The 17,746-nt window shown below is 35.2% G+C and overlaps 2 protein-coding genes across 4 annotated transcripts in view; both read right to left on the minus strand.

Annotated features, from left to right (window-relative positions):
- LOC145319854 (MAP kinase-activating death domain protein-like) overlaps positions 1-9,285 on the minus strand; it is a 70,033-nt gene extending 60,748 nt beyond the window's left edge. For 2 of the 3 annotated variants that reach the window (XM_080162257.1, XM_080162255.1), the window contains exons 1-2: positions 9,147-9,285; positions 5,244-5,351 (exon numbers count right to left, since the gene is read on the minus strand). In XM_080162257.1, coding sequence (XP_080018383.1) covers positions 5,244-5,351; positions 9,147-9,182 — 144 coding nt within the window. In that variant the 5' untranslated portion in view covers positions 9,183-9,285. Of the gene's footprint in view, positions 1-5,126; positions 5,178-5,243; positions 5,352-9,146 lie in introns of those variants that run through there. The other variant, XM_080162256.1, reaches the window with a different exon arrangement.
- Positions 9,286-9,293: 8 nt separating this feature from the next.
- Positions 9,294-17,746, minus strand: part of LOC145320206 (uncharacterized) — a 106,024-nt gene continuing 97,571 nt past the window's right edge. The window contains exons 45-47 of the mRNA XM_080162645.1: positions 16,141-16,199; positions 15,059-15,158; positions 9,294-9,470 (exon numbers count right to left, since the gene is read on the minus strand). Coding sequence (XP_080018771.1) covers positions 9,294-9,470; positions 15,059-15,158; positions 16,141-16,199 — 336 coding nt within the window. The remainder of the gene's footprint in view (positions 9,471-15,058; positions 15,159-16,140; positions 16,200-17,746) is intronic.

Below are 17,746 nucleotides of genomic sequence, written 5' to 3' on the forward strand. Positions count from 1 at the left end.
TTCTCTATAAAAATATACATTAAACTTAGAAAAGGTGTTTTTGAATATCTCTGAAAACAACGCCGCTTTTTAGAGCATAAAGATTTCAAAAGTGTGTGTGATGACTTTTTCGGCCATTATTTTGTACTTTTTAGGTAGATTTATGAAAAATAAAAAAGGTCTACCATTCTAAAAAGATAAACAAACATATTTTTTGATTATTAAAATTTGTATTTAACAGATTGTAAATATTTAACATCTTAAAAATACAATTTATTTAAATTAAATTATCACATTATAAATCAAACGTTTTGTTGTAATCTATTGTTAAGATTTAATGCTCCATGACCGGAAAACCAGCTCATGACCGGAAATATTTCATCTTGTTACCTAAATTCCTACCCTCTCCCCCTGAATTTCCTCTATTTGGTGCAAGACTGGATTTAATCTCCAAAATCTCCGCCCCCTTTTGACAAATTATACTTCTGTGTTATAATCCATCATAATAACTTCATTTAAATAGGGTTGGGTTTCTAAAAGGCATTTTCATTTTAAAAATTCAAAAACCTTGATAACTTTTTTATTTTAAGAGATTTTTTTGTCAAATAAAAAGTTTTTTTCTTTTTTTTACTATAAGCTACGTTATTATAGAAGATTTTTTTAAACCACATGCATCACAATCAAGAAATATCAAAAAATGACAAATTGCAGTATTTTAAAAATACTTTTGTGAGGAGCCAAAAAACATTTCACCTTTAAAACTCATTAAAGTACTTTTCTTAGACCTTTTTCTAAATAAATATTGAAATTTTAAAATTTTTTTATACTAAATAGATCAGTTACTTTAATTTTTCTTGATCAACATTTTTCACACCAGGCATTTTTTGACACAAACACCTATCATAGAGGCCGCATTTTTAGGGATAATGAAAAACACCTTTTACAAGTTTGATGTGCTTTTGTATAGAGAAAAAGGATATATAATTATTTTTTCTGTATTCCTTCTGGTTGTTTCTGAAAATCGAAAAACTCAGTTTTTTCTGACTCACCCTGTAGATAGATAGACAGGATAGATAGAAAGATAAATAGATAGATGTGTAGATAGATACCTTTAAGCTGTCTAAATGTACTTGACTACCCATGGGTGATGAAGTCAGAGATGGAGAGACATAGATAGATAGACAGGATAGATAGATAGCTAAGAAAAGATAGATACCTTTAAGCTGTCTAAATGTACTTGACTAACCATGGGTGATGACGTCAGAGATGGAGAGACATGTATAGATAGATAGATAGATATGTTCTTTCTTTCTGTAGCCCATTTTTCTTATTCATCCGTTACATCATCATTACTGGCCAGATTGAGAAATCTGGCTGCTTCCAGAGGGTTGGTCCAGAGGTCTCTGACAGTGAGGGTAGTAGGGTTCTCCGGACAGTTAAACAGGTGGTTGGTTGTGTGAGTAGCAGGGCAGTTGGGGCAGGTGTCATCAATAGAATTGTCAATTCTTGCTCTGTAGCTGTTAAGAAAGCTACTATAGCCGGAACGTAGTTGAGCAAGTGTGCTTCTGGTGGTTCTGGGTAGAACCCTTTCAGTAGCGTTTATGGGGGGAGGGGGGGCATTGAGAACTTTGCTGTTGGCCATGTTGTTTAGCATGTCTCTGACAGAGGTGGTGTGGATATGCTTCAGTCTCCTCTTATAGGCATCGGAGGAGAGGTTTGGGGTGGATAAGTCCTTTATTTCCCTGCCAAATTTGGAGGTCAATGTTTCCTTCATCTGGCGGGCGGGGGGGCGAGCATTTAGATTCGTTGGGTTAGGGTGGTCCTGTTTCTGTGTAGAGAGTAGGTACTGTTTGCTGAGCATTTCACAGTGCTGTCTGACTTTCATTAGCTTGGTTTCATGATGTAAGTGATCTATGTCAGACATTAGATGACAGCCTGTGGCGGTGCGCAGCGCGGAGTTTTGGGCCGCCTGCAGTCTTTTCCAATTAGTTTCACTTAAGGAGGGGGTCCAAATTGGAGCACAGTAGTTAAGTGTAGATTGTCCGATGGCCTTGTAGGTGTTGGTAATTACTTCCTTCTCCTTGCCCCAGTTGGTGCCAGTCAGTGCTTTCAGGATGTTATTCTTAGACTGTAGCTTAGTTTTCATATCTGAAGCATGCTGGTTAAAGGAGAGGAGGCCATCAAAAGTGACCCCAAGAAATTTGGGTTTCTTGACGGTCGGGACAGTTTCACCATTGATTTTCACATCCAGTGTTAGATTTACTTCATATGAAGCAGTTGTGAAAAGAGTAGCTGATGACTTGGCAGGTGAAATGAAAAGATTACGGCTCTTGAACCAGGTGTCAAGCGTATCGAGATATTGGTTGATCTCTTTCACCACGGTGTCGATAACAGGTCCAGAATTTAAAATGTTGGAATCATCAGCATAAGATACCAATTTTATGTCGCCAGGTGGTAAGGGCATGGAGGACATATAGAGGTTGAACAAAACAGGAGATAAAACTCCGCCTTGTGGTACCCCTTGCTTGACTTTCCTAAATGTTGATCTAGAGTTTCTAAATTCAACATATGTCTGTCTGCCGCGAAGATAACCACAGAGAAAGCGTTTGACATAGTCATTTAGAGGAAGGTTGTTGATGTCCTCTAGAAGAAGCTGATGGTCCACAGTGTCAAATGCTTTGGACAGGTCAATTGCCACAGAGACTGTGCGGCTGACGGGTTTCTTCCGGTTAAGTCCTGAGTTGATGTGGTTCAAAATGCTGTGGAGGGCTGTGGTGGTCGATCTGTTCTTTCTGAATCCATGCTGGTGGTCAGCAAGCTGAACAGCAGCATTGACTAGTGGTAAAAGAAGAGCTTCCAATGTTTTAGCTGTGGGGGAAAGAAGAGAGACGGGGCGGTAGCTGGGGCCTTTATCTGCAGGTTTGCCGGGTTTTAGTAAGGGGATGATCTTGGCTGTCTTCCAGATTGTGGGGACCTTGGAGGTCTTGATGCAGACATTAAAGATGTTAGTGAGGTATTTAATCCCATTTGGTCCGAGGTGTTTAAGCATAATTGGAGACAGGCCGTCAGGTCCAAGTGCTTTGGAGCTCTTGGCCTTCTTGATGGCTTCCAAGGTCTGGGCAGGGGTGAAAACAGGTGCTTGGTCCTTAGCCTTGCGTTTCATTCTTCGCAGAATATTACGTAGGGCTTGCTGGGGCTTCTTGTCTGTATTTGGAGTATATTGTTTGTTGAAGTTAGTGGCCAGTTTCTTGGGATGGTTGATGGTTTTATTGTTGAACGAGATGCCCTGGTTCTCAGGTTGCCTGGGGTTCTGCCAAGTCCTTTGATGGTGCTCCATAATTTCTTAGAACCAGGTAGGCAGCTGTCAAGGTGTTCAGTCCATTTTTGTTTCCTATGATCTCTGATTTTTTGGTTGATGTTGTTGTTAAGATCATTCAGTCTGTCGTCATTAGGGTTGTTTCTTCTAATCTCGTCTCTCTCATCAATTAGTCTTGCTGCTTCTGTGGGAAGGGCATTGTAAGTTTTAGGAATTCTACCAGCTGGGATGGATTTTTTGGAGGCTTTAAGAAGGATGTTTCTGAAGAATTTTTCCGCTTTGTGGACGTCTGTAACATTTCTGGCATTTGCAAAGGATTGTTCAGTTAAATTTGTGAATTCTTCCCAGTTGGCTTTTGAAAAATTCATGAAGGTAAAGTGCTTGGAGTTGAATTTTGTGAAGTTAGCAGTTAGGCTGATTGAGATCGGCAGATGGTCTGAGCTAAGTTTATTCTCGATTCTCCAGGTGCTGGTGGGAATGAGGTTTGGGGAGGCAAGGCTGATGTCAGGTGCTGTAGAAGCTGTGTTGGTGACTCTTGTAGGTAAGTCTTCATTTATGATTCCATAGCTGTTGTTAGAGATGGTGTCGGCTAGGAGTCGGCCTCTGGCATCAGGGTTGGCCTCTGAATGCCAGAGTTCATGGTGAGCATTTACATCCCCAAGTATGTAGTAAGATTCACCAAGTCCCTCATGAAGATGGTTAAGAGGGGGGGTGTATTGTGGGCTACAGCTGCTCTGTGGAGGTATATACACATTTCTGATGGAAAGGTTGTTGTCTTTGCCAGGTATGCAGATGGTGAGGGATTCGAGGTGTGGATCTTGTTGAAGAATGGCAGGTTCAGGAACAAGATTGAAATTAACATCCTTGTGGACTAGAAAGCCTAGGCCACCGCCTTTGTTCACACCTCTATCTTTTCTCACAAATGTGTAGTTTGGAGTGTTTCTTAGCTTAGATCTGTCGGTAAGTTTAGTTTCCTGAAGGGCTGCAATGAGAAAGTTTCCTTTCTCTAGGGCATGTAGCAGCTCGTCGAGTTTACCAGTGAATCCATTGATGTTGTGTTGGTAAATCTTCAGGTTATGGCCTTGATGGTTGTGGGTGGGAAGGGGGTCCCGAGGGGGGTTACGAGGGGGAGGGGGGTCCCGAGGGCGGGCACGTGGGGGAGGGGGGACACGAGGGGGTCCATTTGGGGAAGGGGGGTCCCGAGGGGGGACGCGGGGGGGAGGGGGGTTCCGAGGGGGGACACGGGGGGGAGGGGGGTCCCGAGGGGGGACACGGGGGGGAAGGGGGTCCCGAGGGGGGACACGAGGGGGGAGGGGGTCCCGGGGGGGTTTGTTGGGGGTGGGGGGGACAGGGGGGCTCTTTCTGGTGGCGCAGCATGGTCCAGTCCAAGATTTTAATTTGGATCTCTGTTTGGTAGATTTTAGGCCAGAGCATTTGACATGGAGCCATTCTTGACATGATGAGCATTGGACAGCATAGGGTGTTAAGTTACTGTTGCATATGATACAGGGCCAATGGTTTGGGCCAGGATTTTGCTCTATACCAGCTCTGATTAAGAGAAGCCGAATAAGACAGGCTGGAGTTGTCTTACTCTTTGTCGGGCAAGCTAAAAACTCGAGTTAGCAGAGTGAACCTCTTTGTCGATGTTGTTAAAAAACCTCTGGAAGGTTGTTGATGATGTGTTGGTAAGATAAGTTGGGAGATTGTTGTCGTTGGCTCTTGGCTTCTCTGCTGCTGCTGGTGGTGTTGCTGCTGCTGATGAAGGTAGATACACAGCGTAGATGTGGCCAACATAGTATCCAGATAGATATGTAGATGTGTAGATAGATACCTTTAAGCTGTCTAGATGTACTTGACTACCCATGGGTGATGACGTCAGAGATGGAGAGACATAGATAGATAGACAGGATAGATAGAAAGATAAATAGATAGATGTGTAGATAGATACCTTTAGGCTGTCTAGATGTACTTGACTACCCATGGGTGATGACGTCAGAGATAGTGAACCAGAAATGCTTCCTCTTGCTGACTGTGCATCTGAATTCTCGGGTGCATCCTAGAGGACACAAATAATCCTTATAATAAAGTAACAGGGTGTCTGTGTGTCTGTCTCTTTTTTTTTAGTGTGGCACAGTATCTCTATAGCTGATGAATCTTTACAGCGTAGCTTCTTATAGGGCCAGGAAAGGTTTATATCTATTTTTAGGGGAGAATACCTCAACGCTTACACGAGAAATTGCCCCCAGAAATCCAAATCTACAACACCTTGTTTTGGAACTTTTTCTTTAAAATATTTTTTCTATTTCTAAGAAAGTACAGAAACGGTGCATTTGTGAGTTTTAATAGCAGGGATCTTAAGGGATAAGACAATGGACAATAAATTGATCCCTCCCGAATTATCATGTGTTACATGCTTCCTATTCATAGAATAAGGAGGAATAGAAATGAAAACCTCAAATATTTCAGGGAATATTGAAGAAAAGTTGCGCTGGCGCAATAAAAACATAATATGAAACTTGAATGCTACACAATTCAAGTTGGGACAAAACTGAAATAATATCTTTTTCATGAAAATATATCGAAAAGTATTAGATTTTTCCTCTACTGCATAGAAATTAAATTTATATTTATCTAATATTGTTTACATTTCACCACTGTCAATGTACTTTATGACGCAACTTGCGTAATCACTTGATTACGAAATGTAAACATAACTTGCGTATAACTCAACAATTAATAAAATAATTTATGATAATAATTGAAATTAAAATACTTAAAAATATATAATTGGATATAAACATCTTATACTCTCAGACCTTAAAAGAATTAAAAATCAGCTGCTAAGGATTTTTTGTAAACAAATTCATGCGCAACCCTAATACAAATGCCGTGATCATTATTTCTTAACCAAATATTTTTAAAGTCATTTTTTTACTAAATTCGTCTTGAAATTAATTTTTGTTTAAAGTTTTGCTCATACTATAAGGTTTTAATCCATTGTGAATATGACAAATATGGCTGGACGATTGGCTGTATGGCTTTTAGTATACTATTAAAAAAGGCATTTATTTTTCATATCATTTCTCGATAATATCTGAAATCATGTGATTTTACTACAAGCCTTGTAGCCATTTAGGGCTTTCAAAAGTTCCAATTTTATTTCAGGCTAGCCAGGCAGAATCTTCTACCTGGATTCTATTCTATACTTTATCTTCTTTGTTCCTATTAGGGGAAGCATAACTTTTGGTACTATTATATATTTAGTGGTATCCTATGTGTTCAACCTCTAATTATATTCTACAAAATGGATAATTTTGTTTATCATCATTGGGGATTAATTGTACATCAATTTAATGTCCATTATCTTATCCCTAGAGATCCCTGGATCTCAGTGCATCTAATGCATTACAATATATATTTCTATTCCTGTATTGTAACCAAAAAAATTATATCAAATTCTTTAAAAAAGGATTTTTTAAAAGAGAAGCTTTTCTATAATTAGGGTCGGTCCGTACGTCCGTACGTCCGAGACGGATAGCTTTTTTTGTTAATTTATGCATGTTAGAATTGTCCTATCGATTTCAAACTTTGTATGGTGATTCATGTGGTAGTTAGGTACGATTTAGAGAGCATAGCAACTCTATAATCATTTCCAGAATGTCCGTACGTCCATTTTAAACATGTTGATTATTTATTTTTTCAACAACAAATTTTTAAGTGATTTAATTATCCGATTGTTCTGATTTTTGGTATATTGATTCCTGGGACAACAAAGTACAATATTAAAAGCAAAGCAACTCTATAATCAAGTCCTAAAAATGTAAGTATGTACGTAAACATTATCCTGTATCAAAAAGTTACTCACAAACAAATTTACTCACAATTTTGCTTTGACTCTTATTCATTAATATTCTGATTATTCAGTCCTGACACTATAAAAGTGTTAATGTCCTTTTGTACTACTGTTTCACAGCTTCGCTTTTATGAATGTTGTCATCCTTGTTTTGATAATACTATATTCTATGATATATAGTATGTGCTTTTCCACCAAGTGTTAGTCGAGAATGGATAATCGCCCCCCAACCTCTTTTTTTAGAACAAGGATGACAACATCCATAAAAGCGAAGCACTGAAACGGTAGGACAAACGGACATTAACACTTATATAGTGTCAGAACTGAATAATCAGAATAAAAATATATAAGAGTCGAAGCAAATTGTAAACAAATTTGATGAAATACTGCTTGATACAGGATAATGTTTATGGATATACTTACATTTTGAGGACTTTTTTATAGAGTTGCTTCGCTTATAACATTTTACTTTGTTGTCCCAGGAATCAATATACAAAAAATCAGATCAATCGGATGATTAGATCATACGAAAAGTTGTTGTTAAAAAAGAAAAAAAATCAACATGTTTAAAATGGACGTACGGACATTCTGGTAATGCTTATAGAGTTGCTGTGCTTTCTAAATCGTACCTAACTACTAAAGGAATCATCATGCAAAGTTTGAAATCGATAGGACAATTCTAACATGCCTAAATTAAAGAATAAAAGCTATCTATCTCGGACGTACGGACGGACTGACCCTAATTATAGAAAAGCTTCGCTTTTAAAAATTAAAAATAAAGAAAGCGGTATTTTTTTCTTTATTTCTTGTGCCTAACCCCTGTGGGACTACTTAGTACCTAATATAACAAAAATAATAAACAAACAAAAGAAAATGTAAACCCCAAATCCCCTTTTTAAAAATTATTTAAAGAATAAGGGGTGTGGGTTTGAGCACTTAACAAGGTATTTTGTGCAAAAGGGTCAAAAATTTATTTTAACAAGGATGACAACATCCATAAAAGCGAAGCACTGAAACGGTAGGACAAACGGAATTTAACACTTGTATAGTATCTGAACTGAAAAATTGGAACATAAATGTATAAATGTTGAATCAAAATTGTAGGTAAATTTGTTGAAAAACTGCTTAAAAACAGGATAATGTTTATGGACATACTTACATTTTTGGACTTGATTATAGAGTTGCTTCGCTTATAATATTGTTCTTTGTTGTCCCAGGAATCAATATACCAAAAATCAGATCAAACGGATAATTAAAACACTTGAAAATTTGTTGTTTAAAAAGTAAAAAAAATCAACATGTTTAAAATGGACGTACGGACATTCTGGTAATGATTATAGAGTTGCTACGCTTTCTAAATCGTACCCAACTACTACAGGAATCATCATGCAAAGTTTGAAATCAATAGGACAATTCTAACTTGCCTAAATTAACGAATAAAAGCTATCTATCTCGGACGGACGTACGGACGGACGTACGGACGGACGGACCGACCCTAATTATAGAAAAGCTTCGCTTTTAAAAAGAAATATACTTTAAATTTTTTCATATTTGAAAGAATACTCTACTTTGTAAACGAGGTCCAGCCTCTAACCTGACACCTTCCCAGCAGTAAACAAGATCGCTATCATTTTTGCTAATGCCACGGGTATCAATTAGATTAGATTTTGTTTATTATTCTTGGGAACTCTGTACAATTACATACATAAAATTAACAACAATAATAAATGAATTAAATAAATATTATATACATTTATAGATACGGTAAAATTTTATTGGTTTGGTTATTAAATATGAAATTTTTTTTCTCAAACGGCAGTTTCCTGAAAGGTAGTATTGTGCATTCACACATTGTTTTCATACAGGCTATATAATTAATCCATCTACATATCTATCTATTTATCTGCGTACCTTACTCCAACAGTGTAGGATGTCTGTCTATCTATCTATCTGTCTGTCTGTCTGTCTGTATATCTATCTATCTGCCAATCTGCCTACCTTACTCCAACAGTGTGTATGAGAAAGCTCAAGCATATGATAAGCTGATGCTAGGCCCTGACTGTTGCCCAGGTTTGCCAGGGAGACCTCCAGCCTATGCAGGGTGTCTGTCTATCTATCTATCTATCTGTCTGTCTATCTATCTATCTATCTATCTGCCAATCTGCCTACCTTACTCCAACAGTGTGTATGAGAAAGCTCAAGCATATGATAAGCTGATGCTAGGCCCTGACTGTTGCCCAGGTTTGCCAGGGAGACCTCCAGGCCGTGCAGGATGCACAGCACAACCTTCAGCACACCTTTGTACACATTCCTCCGCAGTATCTATAAAGTATATCCATTTTTTGAAGATAATAAACCCCTTGTAATAAAGTAACACGATGTCTGTCTGTCTCTTTGTTTGTTTGTACCAAAGGATCTCGCTAACCGATGAACCGATATAGTTCTCCTTTGCAGGGTAGCTTCTCATGGGTCCTGGGAAGGATTATAACTACTTTTGGGGAGGATACCATTACCCTCCTATCGCCCTAGAAAAAAATTCCTCCGCCAAAAAAATTGTTTAACCTTTTTGAAACTAAAATTGAAAATGTCCAGTTAGGACTTCCACTCAAAGGTCATGTTATTAAAGGGTTGGTTGTCTGCCATAGAAGTGATTAGTCAGCTTTAAATTACTTTTTCGTGACGAAATTGTATGTTTTTTTTTCTCAGAATTGAACATTAAGTCTCTATATGTAATATTTATCAATTAATCTATGCATGCATTTTTATCATGAATATATTAAGGGAGGGATGGGAGATTGGTACCCGAAGTTAGAAAACTATTTCATCTTATGTGTTCGCTTAAAGACTTTGATACTTTCATAAGGCTTTGATTTGTTAATTCCCATGATTTTTTATCTACAGTAGGGACAGTTTTGTTTATTATCATTAGGGATGTATATCAATTTATCGTCCATTGTCTTATCCTTTCTAAATATATTAATCAATTGTGAGCTCACTGTTGTGAAATATATAAAACATAAAACATAAAACATAAAAAACATTTATTCAGTGACAGATTACGCCCCGTCTTACGAAGCAGTACATACAATAGTACACCAAGCTACTGCTTAGTACCAGGTGTACTTTACAATTTTTCATAATATTCATAAATTTAAATTGCATGACTTACACTAGATGTTATGTGTGGCACTGATTAGGCTTCCCTAAAAGTAGGAATATGCGTATCCGAGATGTTTGCATTGCCTTTTTTAGGTTGGCATTAAAATAATAAGAAAAATAAGAAATAATAATGTCAAAATAAATGTAGGTAAAATTAAATGGACAGGGGAAAAAGAGAAGGAAAGAAGGGTTACAACAAATTTTAAGGCTAGTTTTTCTTAAATTTTAAAACCATTTCTGTAATTAATAATGTAAGGTTTTTAATAAATCCAGGCAAATCAATATATTTTAAGTACATTCATTACATTCTTCAATATTACATATAGATTTAAAAAGTTCATCTTTAAGATTTAATGCAAATGTTTTTTTAGGAATATTCTCATTTAAAAGATCTTTTTCATGACAAAAATTATTCCATAGTCTTTGAAATGAAAATAATGGAAACCTTTCAATTTTTTTAAATTTGGCTATTGGAATATAAAACTCACTAGAGTTTCTTAGTTGTCTCTGATTTCTTAGATTATTTCTAATCCATACACCATCAAAAGAATTTGGTAGCCTCCAGCGAATAAAATCATAAAAAAATAGTAGTTTTGTATAAATAGATAGCTCCTTAATAGGCAAAACATTAATTTTCCTAAACAAAGGTGGCGTATGGCTGTTATAAGCGGATTTGTGTATAATTCTAATAGCTTTTTTTTGTAGAACTACTAAAGGCTTAATAGATGATTCTAAGCCACAGCTCCATGCTGGCAAGCAATACAATAAATGGCTATTTATAAAAGAGTGGAATAGTGTTACTAAGGATTTTTCACATAATATATGCTTAACTCTATTGATTAAAAACAAACTTCTAGATATTTTTTTCCTTAAATATTCAATATGGTATTTAAAGTTAAGTTGAGAATCAATAAACACACCCAAAAATTTAATTGCAGGAATTTCACTCTGTTGGTTGATATAACCCAAATATCTAATTTTATCTGTATCATTCTCATTTTCATTATTAAAATCTAATTTAATTTTAATTTGGTCCCAAGTTATGGAATCCTCCCTTTTATTAAAGATCATAAATTTAGTTTTAGTTGGATTAAGAGACATTTCATTGCAACGAAACCAATCACAGATATTTTTAAGTTCAATGTTGAGTATTTCAATTATCTCATTCAAATCTTTTCCTGATATCAAAAAATTACTGTCATCTGCAAAGAGTAGTGTCATTAAGCTAGTACAATTTTTAATATCATTGATATAAACTAGAAACAAAATTGGGCCCAAAATACTTCCCTGTGGGACACCCTTGCTGATTCCTAATAAATCACTTTTTTCGCCATTTGTATAAACAAACTGATTTCTATTACTTAAATAGTTTTTAAACCATTCTAATTCTAATCCATGTATACCAATTTTTTTAAGTTTTTTTAATAAAATTGTATGCGAAATTGTATCAAAACATTTAGCAAGATCACAGAATACCCCTATAGTAATTAAATTTTCATTTTTTGCTTGTCCCAGATAATTCAAAAGGTGAATCATAGGATGTAGTGTAGATTTTTTTGCTTGAAATCCATATTGATGTTCATAGATAATTTGATTAAATTCAAGATATCTTGTGAGTTGTTCAGATACAATTTTTTCTAACAATTTTGAAAAAATAGGTAGCAAACTTATTGGACGATAATTGCCAGGGTTACATTTATCCATTTTAGAGCTGTTACTATATTTAAAAATTGGCAAAACTTTAGCAATTTTTAATTGTGAAGGAATTTGACCTGTTTTAATAGATTGGTTAATAATGTGAACAAGAGGTACGGCAATACTATTTATAATTTGTTTTAATAAACAATTTGATAATCCAAACATGTCAGAGCTCTTTTTATTTTCCATTTTTTTCACTAAATTAAAAAGAACATGAATATTTATTTCTCTTAGCTTAAATACACTGTCTGTATCAGGAATAAAGTCGCACGGATTAAGTGGGGAAGGGTTAATTTGGCTGGCAATTTCATCAGCAATTGAAGTAAAATAAGTATTAAATTTGTTAGAAATATCATGATTATTACTGTAAGATGTATCATTGACAATTATTTCATCTATACACGATGTCTTGTCATTTGATTTTGAGATTACTTGTCTTAAAGTTTGCCAGGTTTTTCTTAGATTTTCTTTATTTTGATTAAGTTGTTCCCTGTAAAAAATTTTCTTTGCATCTTTTATTGCCTTATTGTAAATGTCCCTATATGTTGTATATGCAATGTTATTTTCTGGTGTTTTATTTTTTGAATAAATTGTCCCTAGCTCAAGTTTTTTTCGTCTAGAAATCATAAGCCCTCCCGTCATAAATCCCTCTATTTTATGAATATTTTTATTAAATTTAACTTCTTTGATGGGAAAATGTAAATTAAAAGCACAATCAAATACTTCATGAAAGTTTTCAAAACTAATTTGTGGGTTTAATTCATTAAGAACATTACCCCAGTTGTTCGTGTTTAACATTGCATTAAATTGAATAATTTTTTCACTTGTTATATCCCTGCTGATAAATGTTTTAGGCTTTTCTGTTTTTTGTGTTTGAGAACTAACATGAAAAATAGGGAAATGATCAGAAATTGAGTTCAGAATAACGCCAGATTCCAATGTATTATTGCAAGAATTAGATAAAATATTATCAATCAATGTACATGAAGCATGTGTAACTCTAGTTGGTTTAGTAATTAAAGGCAAAAACCCGTTAGATAAAGTGTTCTCTATAAAATCATTTGTTTTTAAATGAGATTCGAATTTAAGGAGATCTAAATTCAAGTCAGACATGATGTAAGAGTCACCTTTATAAGATGACATTGCTGCTTGTAAGTTTGATATTTTATCAATAAAATATTCCATCTGATCATTAGAACTCATGCCTTGTATTGGAGAATTAGGACGATAGACACAACTAATTATATTGCTTTTTTTCTGTTCAGTAATAACTTTCAATGTTAAAGATTCAAAAAGATTTTCTTCAAAATATGATAAATCATCAATTACAGTAAATCTATGTTTTTTATGAATATAGATTCCAACTCCCCCTCCCTTCCCCTTTTTTCTAGATGAAAATACAAAATTATAATTTTCAAGTTTATATAGATCTTGATCAATAATTGAAAATATTTCTTGAATACAAATTATGTCAAAATAAATGTTGTTTTGTAGAAGAAAATTGATATATTCTTTAAATTCATCAAATTTCGAGGGTAAGGAACCAAGATTCCAGCTTAAGAATTTTATCTTCCTGCAATTCTTAAATTTATTAATGAGTTGTGTGTTGTCAAAATAGGAACATTTTAAATCAATACTGAGATACGGGCTTTCAATTTCGTTTTGATTTGCACTATTTAATTTATCAGCAAAACATTCATTTAGATAATTAATAAATGTCAAAATTTAAAGAAAAAAATAGCACATAAAAAATGTTGTAAAATTTTGCGTGGGAAAACTTAGGAACTTTTATTAAGGAAGGGAAGGAGAGAGGGGGTGAGAATATTTTAACTTCCTGTTGAAATAAGATATTTAGGGTGTATGAAAGGACATTTTTAAAAATTGAGGGGAAAAAAATAGCGAGAAATACTATTTTGAATAAAATTCAATTACTAGTTTAATTTAGAAGGTTAAGATTAGGTCATAATTACTATTATATATACTAACTTTGAGCACTATTTAATTGTTCATTAGTTCATTGCATGATTTATCAAAAAACTTCACAGATTGTATCCTGTCTCCTTCGTTCTTAATATATTTGATCACTCTACCATCCAGGTGCCAGCATTTAGAGAATTGTTTACTTCTGATCAGTTTCTGCATAACATCATACCTCATTTTGGTGAGGTCGGCACTTATCGAGTATCTCTCTACACCATTTTTGACGTCAATTTCTCTTATAGGCAGATTTTTTTTGTTTGAGAGGATAAAATCTTTCAATGGGCGACTATGGAACCTTACAATTATAGGTGGAACTTTGTATGATCCATTCTTGTCTTTCGGTATAGGCAGAATATGGGCATTTTTGATGAATTGACCTGGTTCAGTGGGCATTTTGAGACGGTTTTTGTTCGCCTCTAGCAGAGGTTTGAGGACCTCTTCAACTGCTTTCATGGCTGCTTGATTGTGGCCAAGGGACTTTTCCAGATCTTTATCAACTTGTACACCATTGATTCTTACACACTCGTTTCTGCTGTGTTGTTCTCTGTCATCAAGCTTGATTTTTAGCAATTTGATTTCAGATTTGTAGCTCTCCATCTCTGTCTTCAGATTTGTGTTAACAACCTTTATGGCGCTAATATCCTTTTCAATTTGTGGAAATTTTTGAATAAGGGGTAGAACCTTCTTGTAATTTTCCTCAAGGACATGGACCCTTTGTATTAAATCATCCAGGCTGTTGAGCTTATCCATCACTTGCTTGTGGTCGGAGGATTGTTTTTCCGTAAGCTTAGTAATAGCCTCCATGATATCTTTGGAGATATCCTCACTTGTCAGCTCAATAGGAAGATTTGCAAAACGGTTTTTGTCCGACATTTTTTAAAACAAATTTTGTCCCTTCTGGCTTGAACTATGTATTAAAAGCGAGACATTTACGACACGTCCGCTCAGTTCAAGTATTTTAAGTCATTTGATGTAATGAAAGAAAATACGAAGACGACATTTATGATTAAATAATTTTACGCGGCATTTGCGCTTTGTATTTCTAAAGCCATGCGGAATAAATGCTAACTCACCACATCTTCTAAAGTGTTTGTCGCCACTATTCTTTTTTCACTAGTTCGCTTCATTTTACTCAACATCAAATTTCTGTAGTTTTCGTCCTCCATTAGTTTTCTAAATAAAATACAAGAACTATAACATGGATGACAATATTCATAAGTAGCAAAGCATAAACAAAGCGGGTTTAAAAAAAAAACATATATCCTGTAGTCATAATAAAGAGAAGTAAAAAAGAAAATCACAAAAGCTTTAAAAATAAGAAAAATATGTTTATCTTTTGTAGAATGTGACAAAGACCAAAATACATAACTTTTGTTACTTTTGATTCCTGTGACGTCATATAATGAGGAAGATGAGAGGAGAAGTCGGAAAGAAAACCCCCCAAAAAAGAGATGGAGAATATTGCAGTGCAAAAGTTATGTATTTTGGTCTTCGTCGTAGAATGTGAACGACAAACTAACGTACAAAATAATGCTCATTGGTATAGGGTAGCTTCACAACAAAATTAAATTGTTTATCTTGATATATCTCTGACGGACATACAAACATTTATAGTTAAAGAGAAGCTTCCCAACCAAAAAATTAGCTAATTAGCCAGGCGAATTCGCGAACTTTAGCAAAAGATTAAATGCGAATTAGCAGTTTTTAGCTAAATTTAAAAAAAAATTTAACCTGTCAATTGGCTATTTCGCAAGGTTTCACAAAATATGCGATTTTGCAAACTTTTGCTAATTTTCGCAAATATTTTGCGAATTCGCCATTTTTTTTTGCAATTTATTTGCAAAAGTTGGCGAAAACTTCGCAAATTTTTCGGTTGGGTTGGCTACATACAATCTTTGCAGACAAACAACTCTTTCCACTTTTGTGTGGGAGTAATAACTGTGCAATGTACTAAGTTGCACTTTTTTATAGGACAAGTCATTCCTTCTACTATTAATATCAAATATAAATATAATATAAAAGTCAGGCATAGTAGGTTCTTTTGGAAGGGGGGAAGTGATAAACCTTACTTAAACCTATACGAAGGAGAACCATATTGGTCAAGCCAATATAGAGATTATAAGGTACAGACAGACATCCTTTTTTTCATACTGACCTTAATTTGTTAAGTTTTAGCCACCCAACGCCCTCTCCTGCCATCACTTGGGTTAGCACCTGCAATAAAGGGAGGGGTAATTATTGTATTTATCCCGTAATCAAGTCATTTATGGAAGGGGTCATTCTTTTAGTGATCTCGTAATCAAGGTATGTTAGAGAGGTGTCATTTTTATAGTGATCTCGTAGTCAAGGTATGATAAAGAGGGGTCATTATTATAGTGATCTCCTAGTCAAGATATAAAAGGAAGGGGTCATTATTATAGTAATCTCAAAGTCAAGGTATGGAAGGGAGGTGTCATTATTATATTGATCTTGTAGTCAAGGTATGAAATGGAGGGGTCATTATTATAGTGATATCGTAGTCAAGGTATGATAGAGAGGGGTCATTATTATAGTGATCTCGTAGTCAAGGTATGATAGAGAGGGGTCATTATTATATTGATCTCGTAGTCAAGGTATGGAAGGGAGGGGTCATTATTATAGTGATCTCGTATTCAAGGTATGTTAGAGAGGGGTCATTATTATAGTGATCTTGTAGTCAAGGAATGGAAGGGAGGGGTCATTATTATATTGATCTCGTAGTCAAGGTATGATAAAGAGGGGTCATTATTAAAGTGATCTTAGTCATGGTATGCTAGAGAGGGGTCATTATTATAGTGATCTCCTAGTCAAGGTATGGAAGATAGGGGTCATTATTATAGTGATCTCGTAATCAAGGTATGATAAAGAGGGGTCATTATTATAGTGATCTCGTAGTCAAGGTATAAAAGAGAGGGGTCATTATTATAGTAATCTCATAGTCGAGGTATGAAACGGAGGTGTCAATATTATAGTGATCTTGTAGTCAAGGTATGGAAGGGAGGGGTCATCATTATAGTGATCTCGTAGTCAAGGTATGGAAGGGAGGGGTCATTATTATAGTGATCTCATAGTCAAGGTATGATAAAGAGGGATCATTATTATAGTGATCTCGTAGTAAAGGTATGGAAGGGAGGGGTCATTATTATAGTGATCTCGTAGTCAAGGTATGGAAGGGAGGGATCATTATTATAGTGATCTCGTAGTCAAGGTATGGAAGGTAGGGGTCATTATTATAGTGATCTCGTAGTCAAGGTATGATACGGAGGTGTCATTATTATAGTGATCTCGTAGTCAAGGTATAATAGAGAGAGGGGTCATTATTATAGTGATCTCGTAGTCAAGGTATGATAGAAAGGGGTCATTATTATAGTGATATTGTAGTCAAGGTATGGAAGGAAGGGGTCATTATTATAGTGATCTCGTAGTCAAGGTATGTTAGAGAGGGGTCATTATTATAGTGATCTCGTAGTCAAGGTATGATAAAGAGGGGTCATTATTATAGTGATCTCGTAGTCAAGGTATGATAAAGAGGGGTCATTATTATAGTGATCTCGTAGTCAAGGTATGGAAGGGAGGGGTCATTATTATAGTGATCTCGTAGTCAAGGTATGATAAAGAGGGATCATTATTTTAGTGATCTCGTAGTAAAGGTATGGAAGGGAGGGGTCATTATTATAGTGATCTCGTAGTCAAGGTATGGAAGGGAGGGATCATTATTATAGTGATCTCGTAGTCAAGGTATG

Source organism: Acartia tonsa, chromosome 5 (genome assembly GCF_053477335.1).
Source record: "Acartia tonsa isolate MP-2025a chromosome 5, ASM5347733v1, whole genome shotgun sequence".
Classification (NCBI taxonomy): domain Eukaryota; kingdom Metazoa; phylum Arthropoda; class Copepoda; order Calanoida; family Acartiidae; genus Acartia; species Acartia tonsa.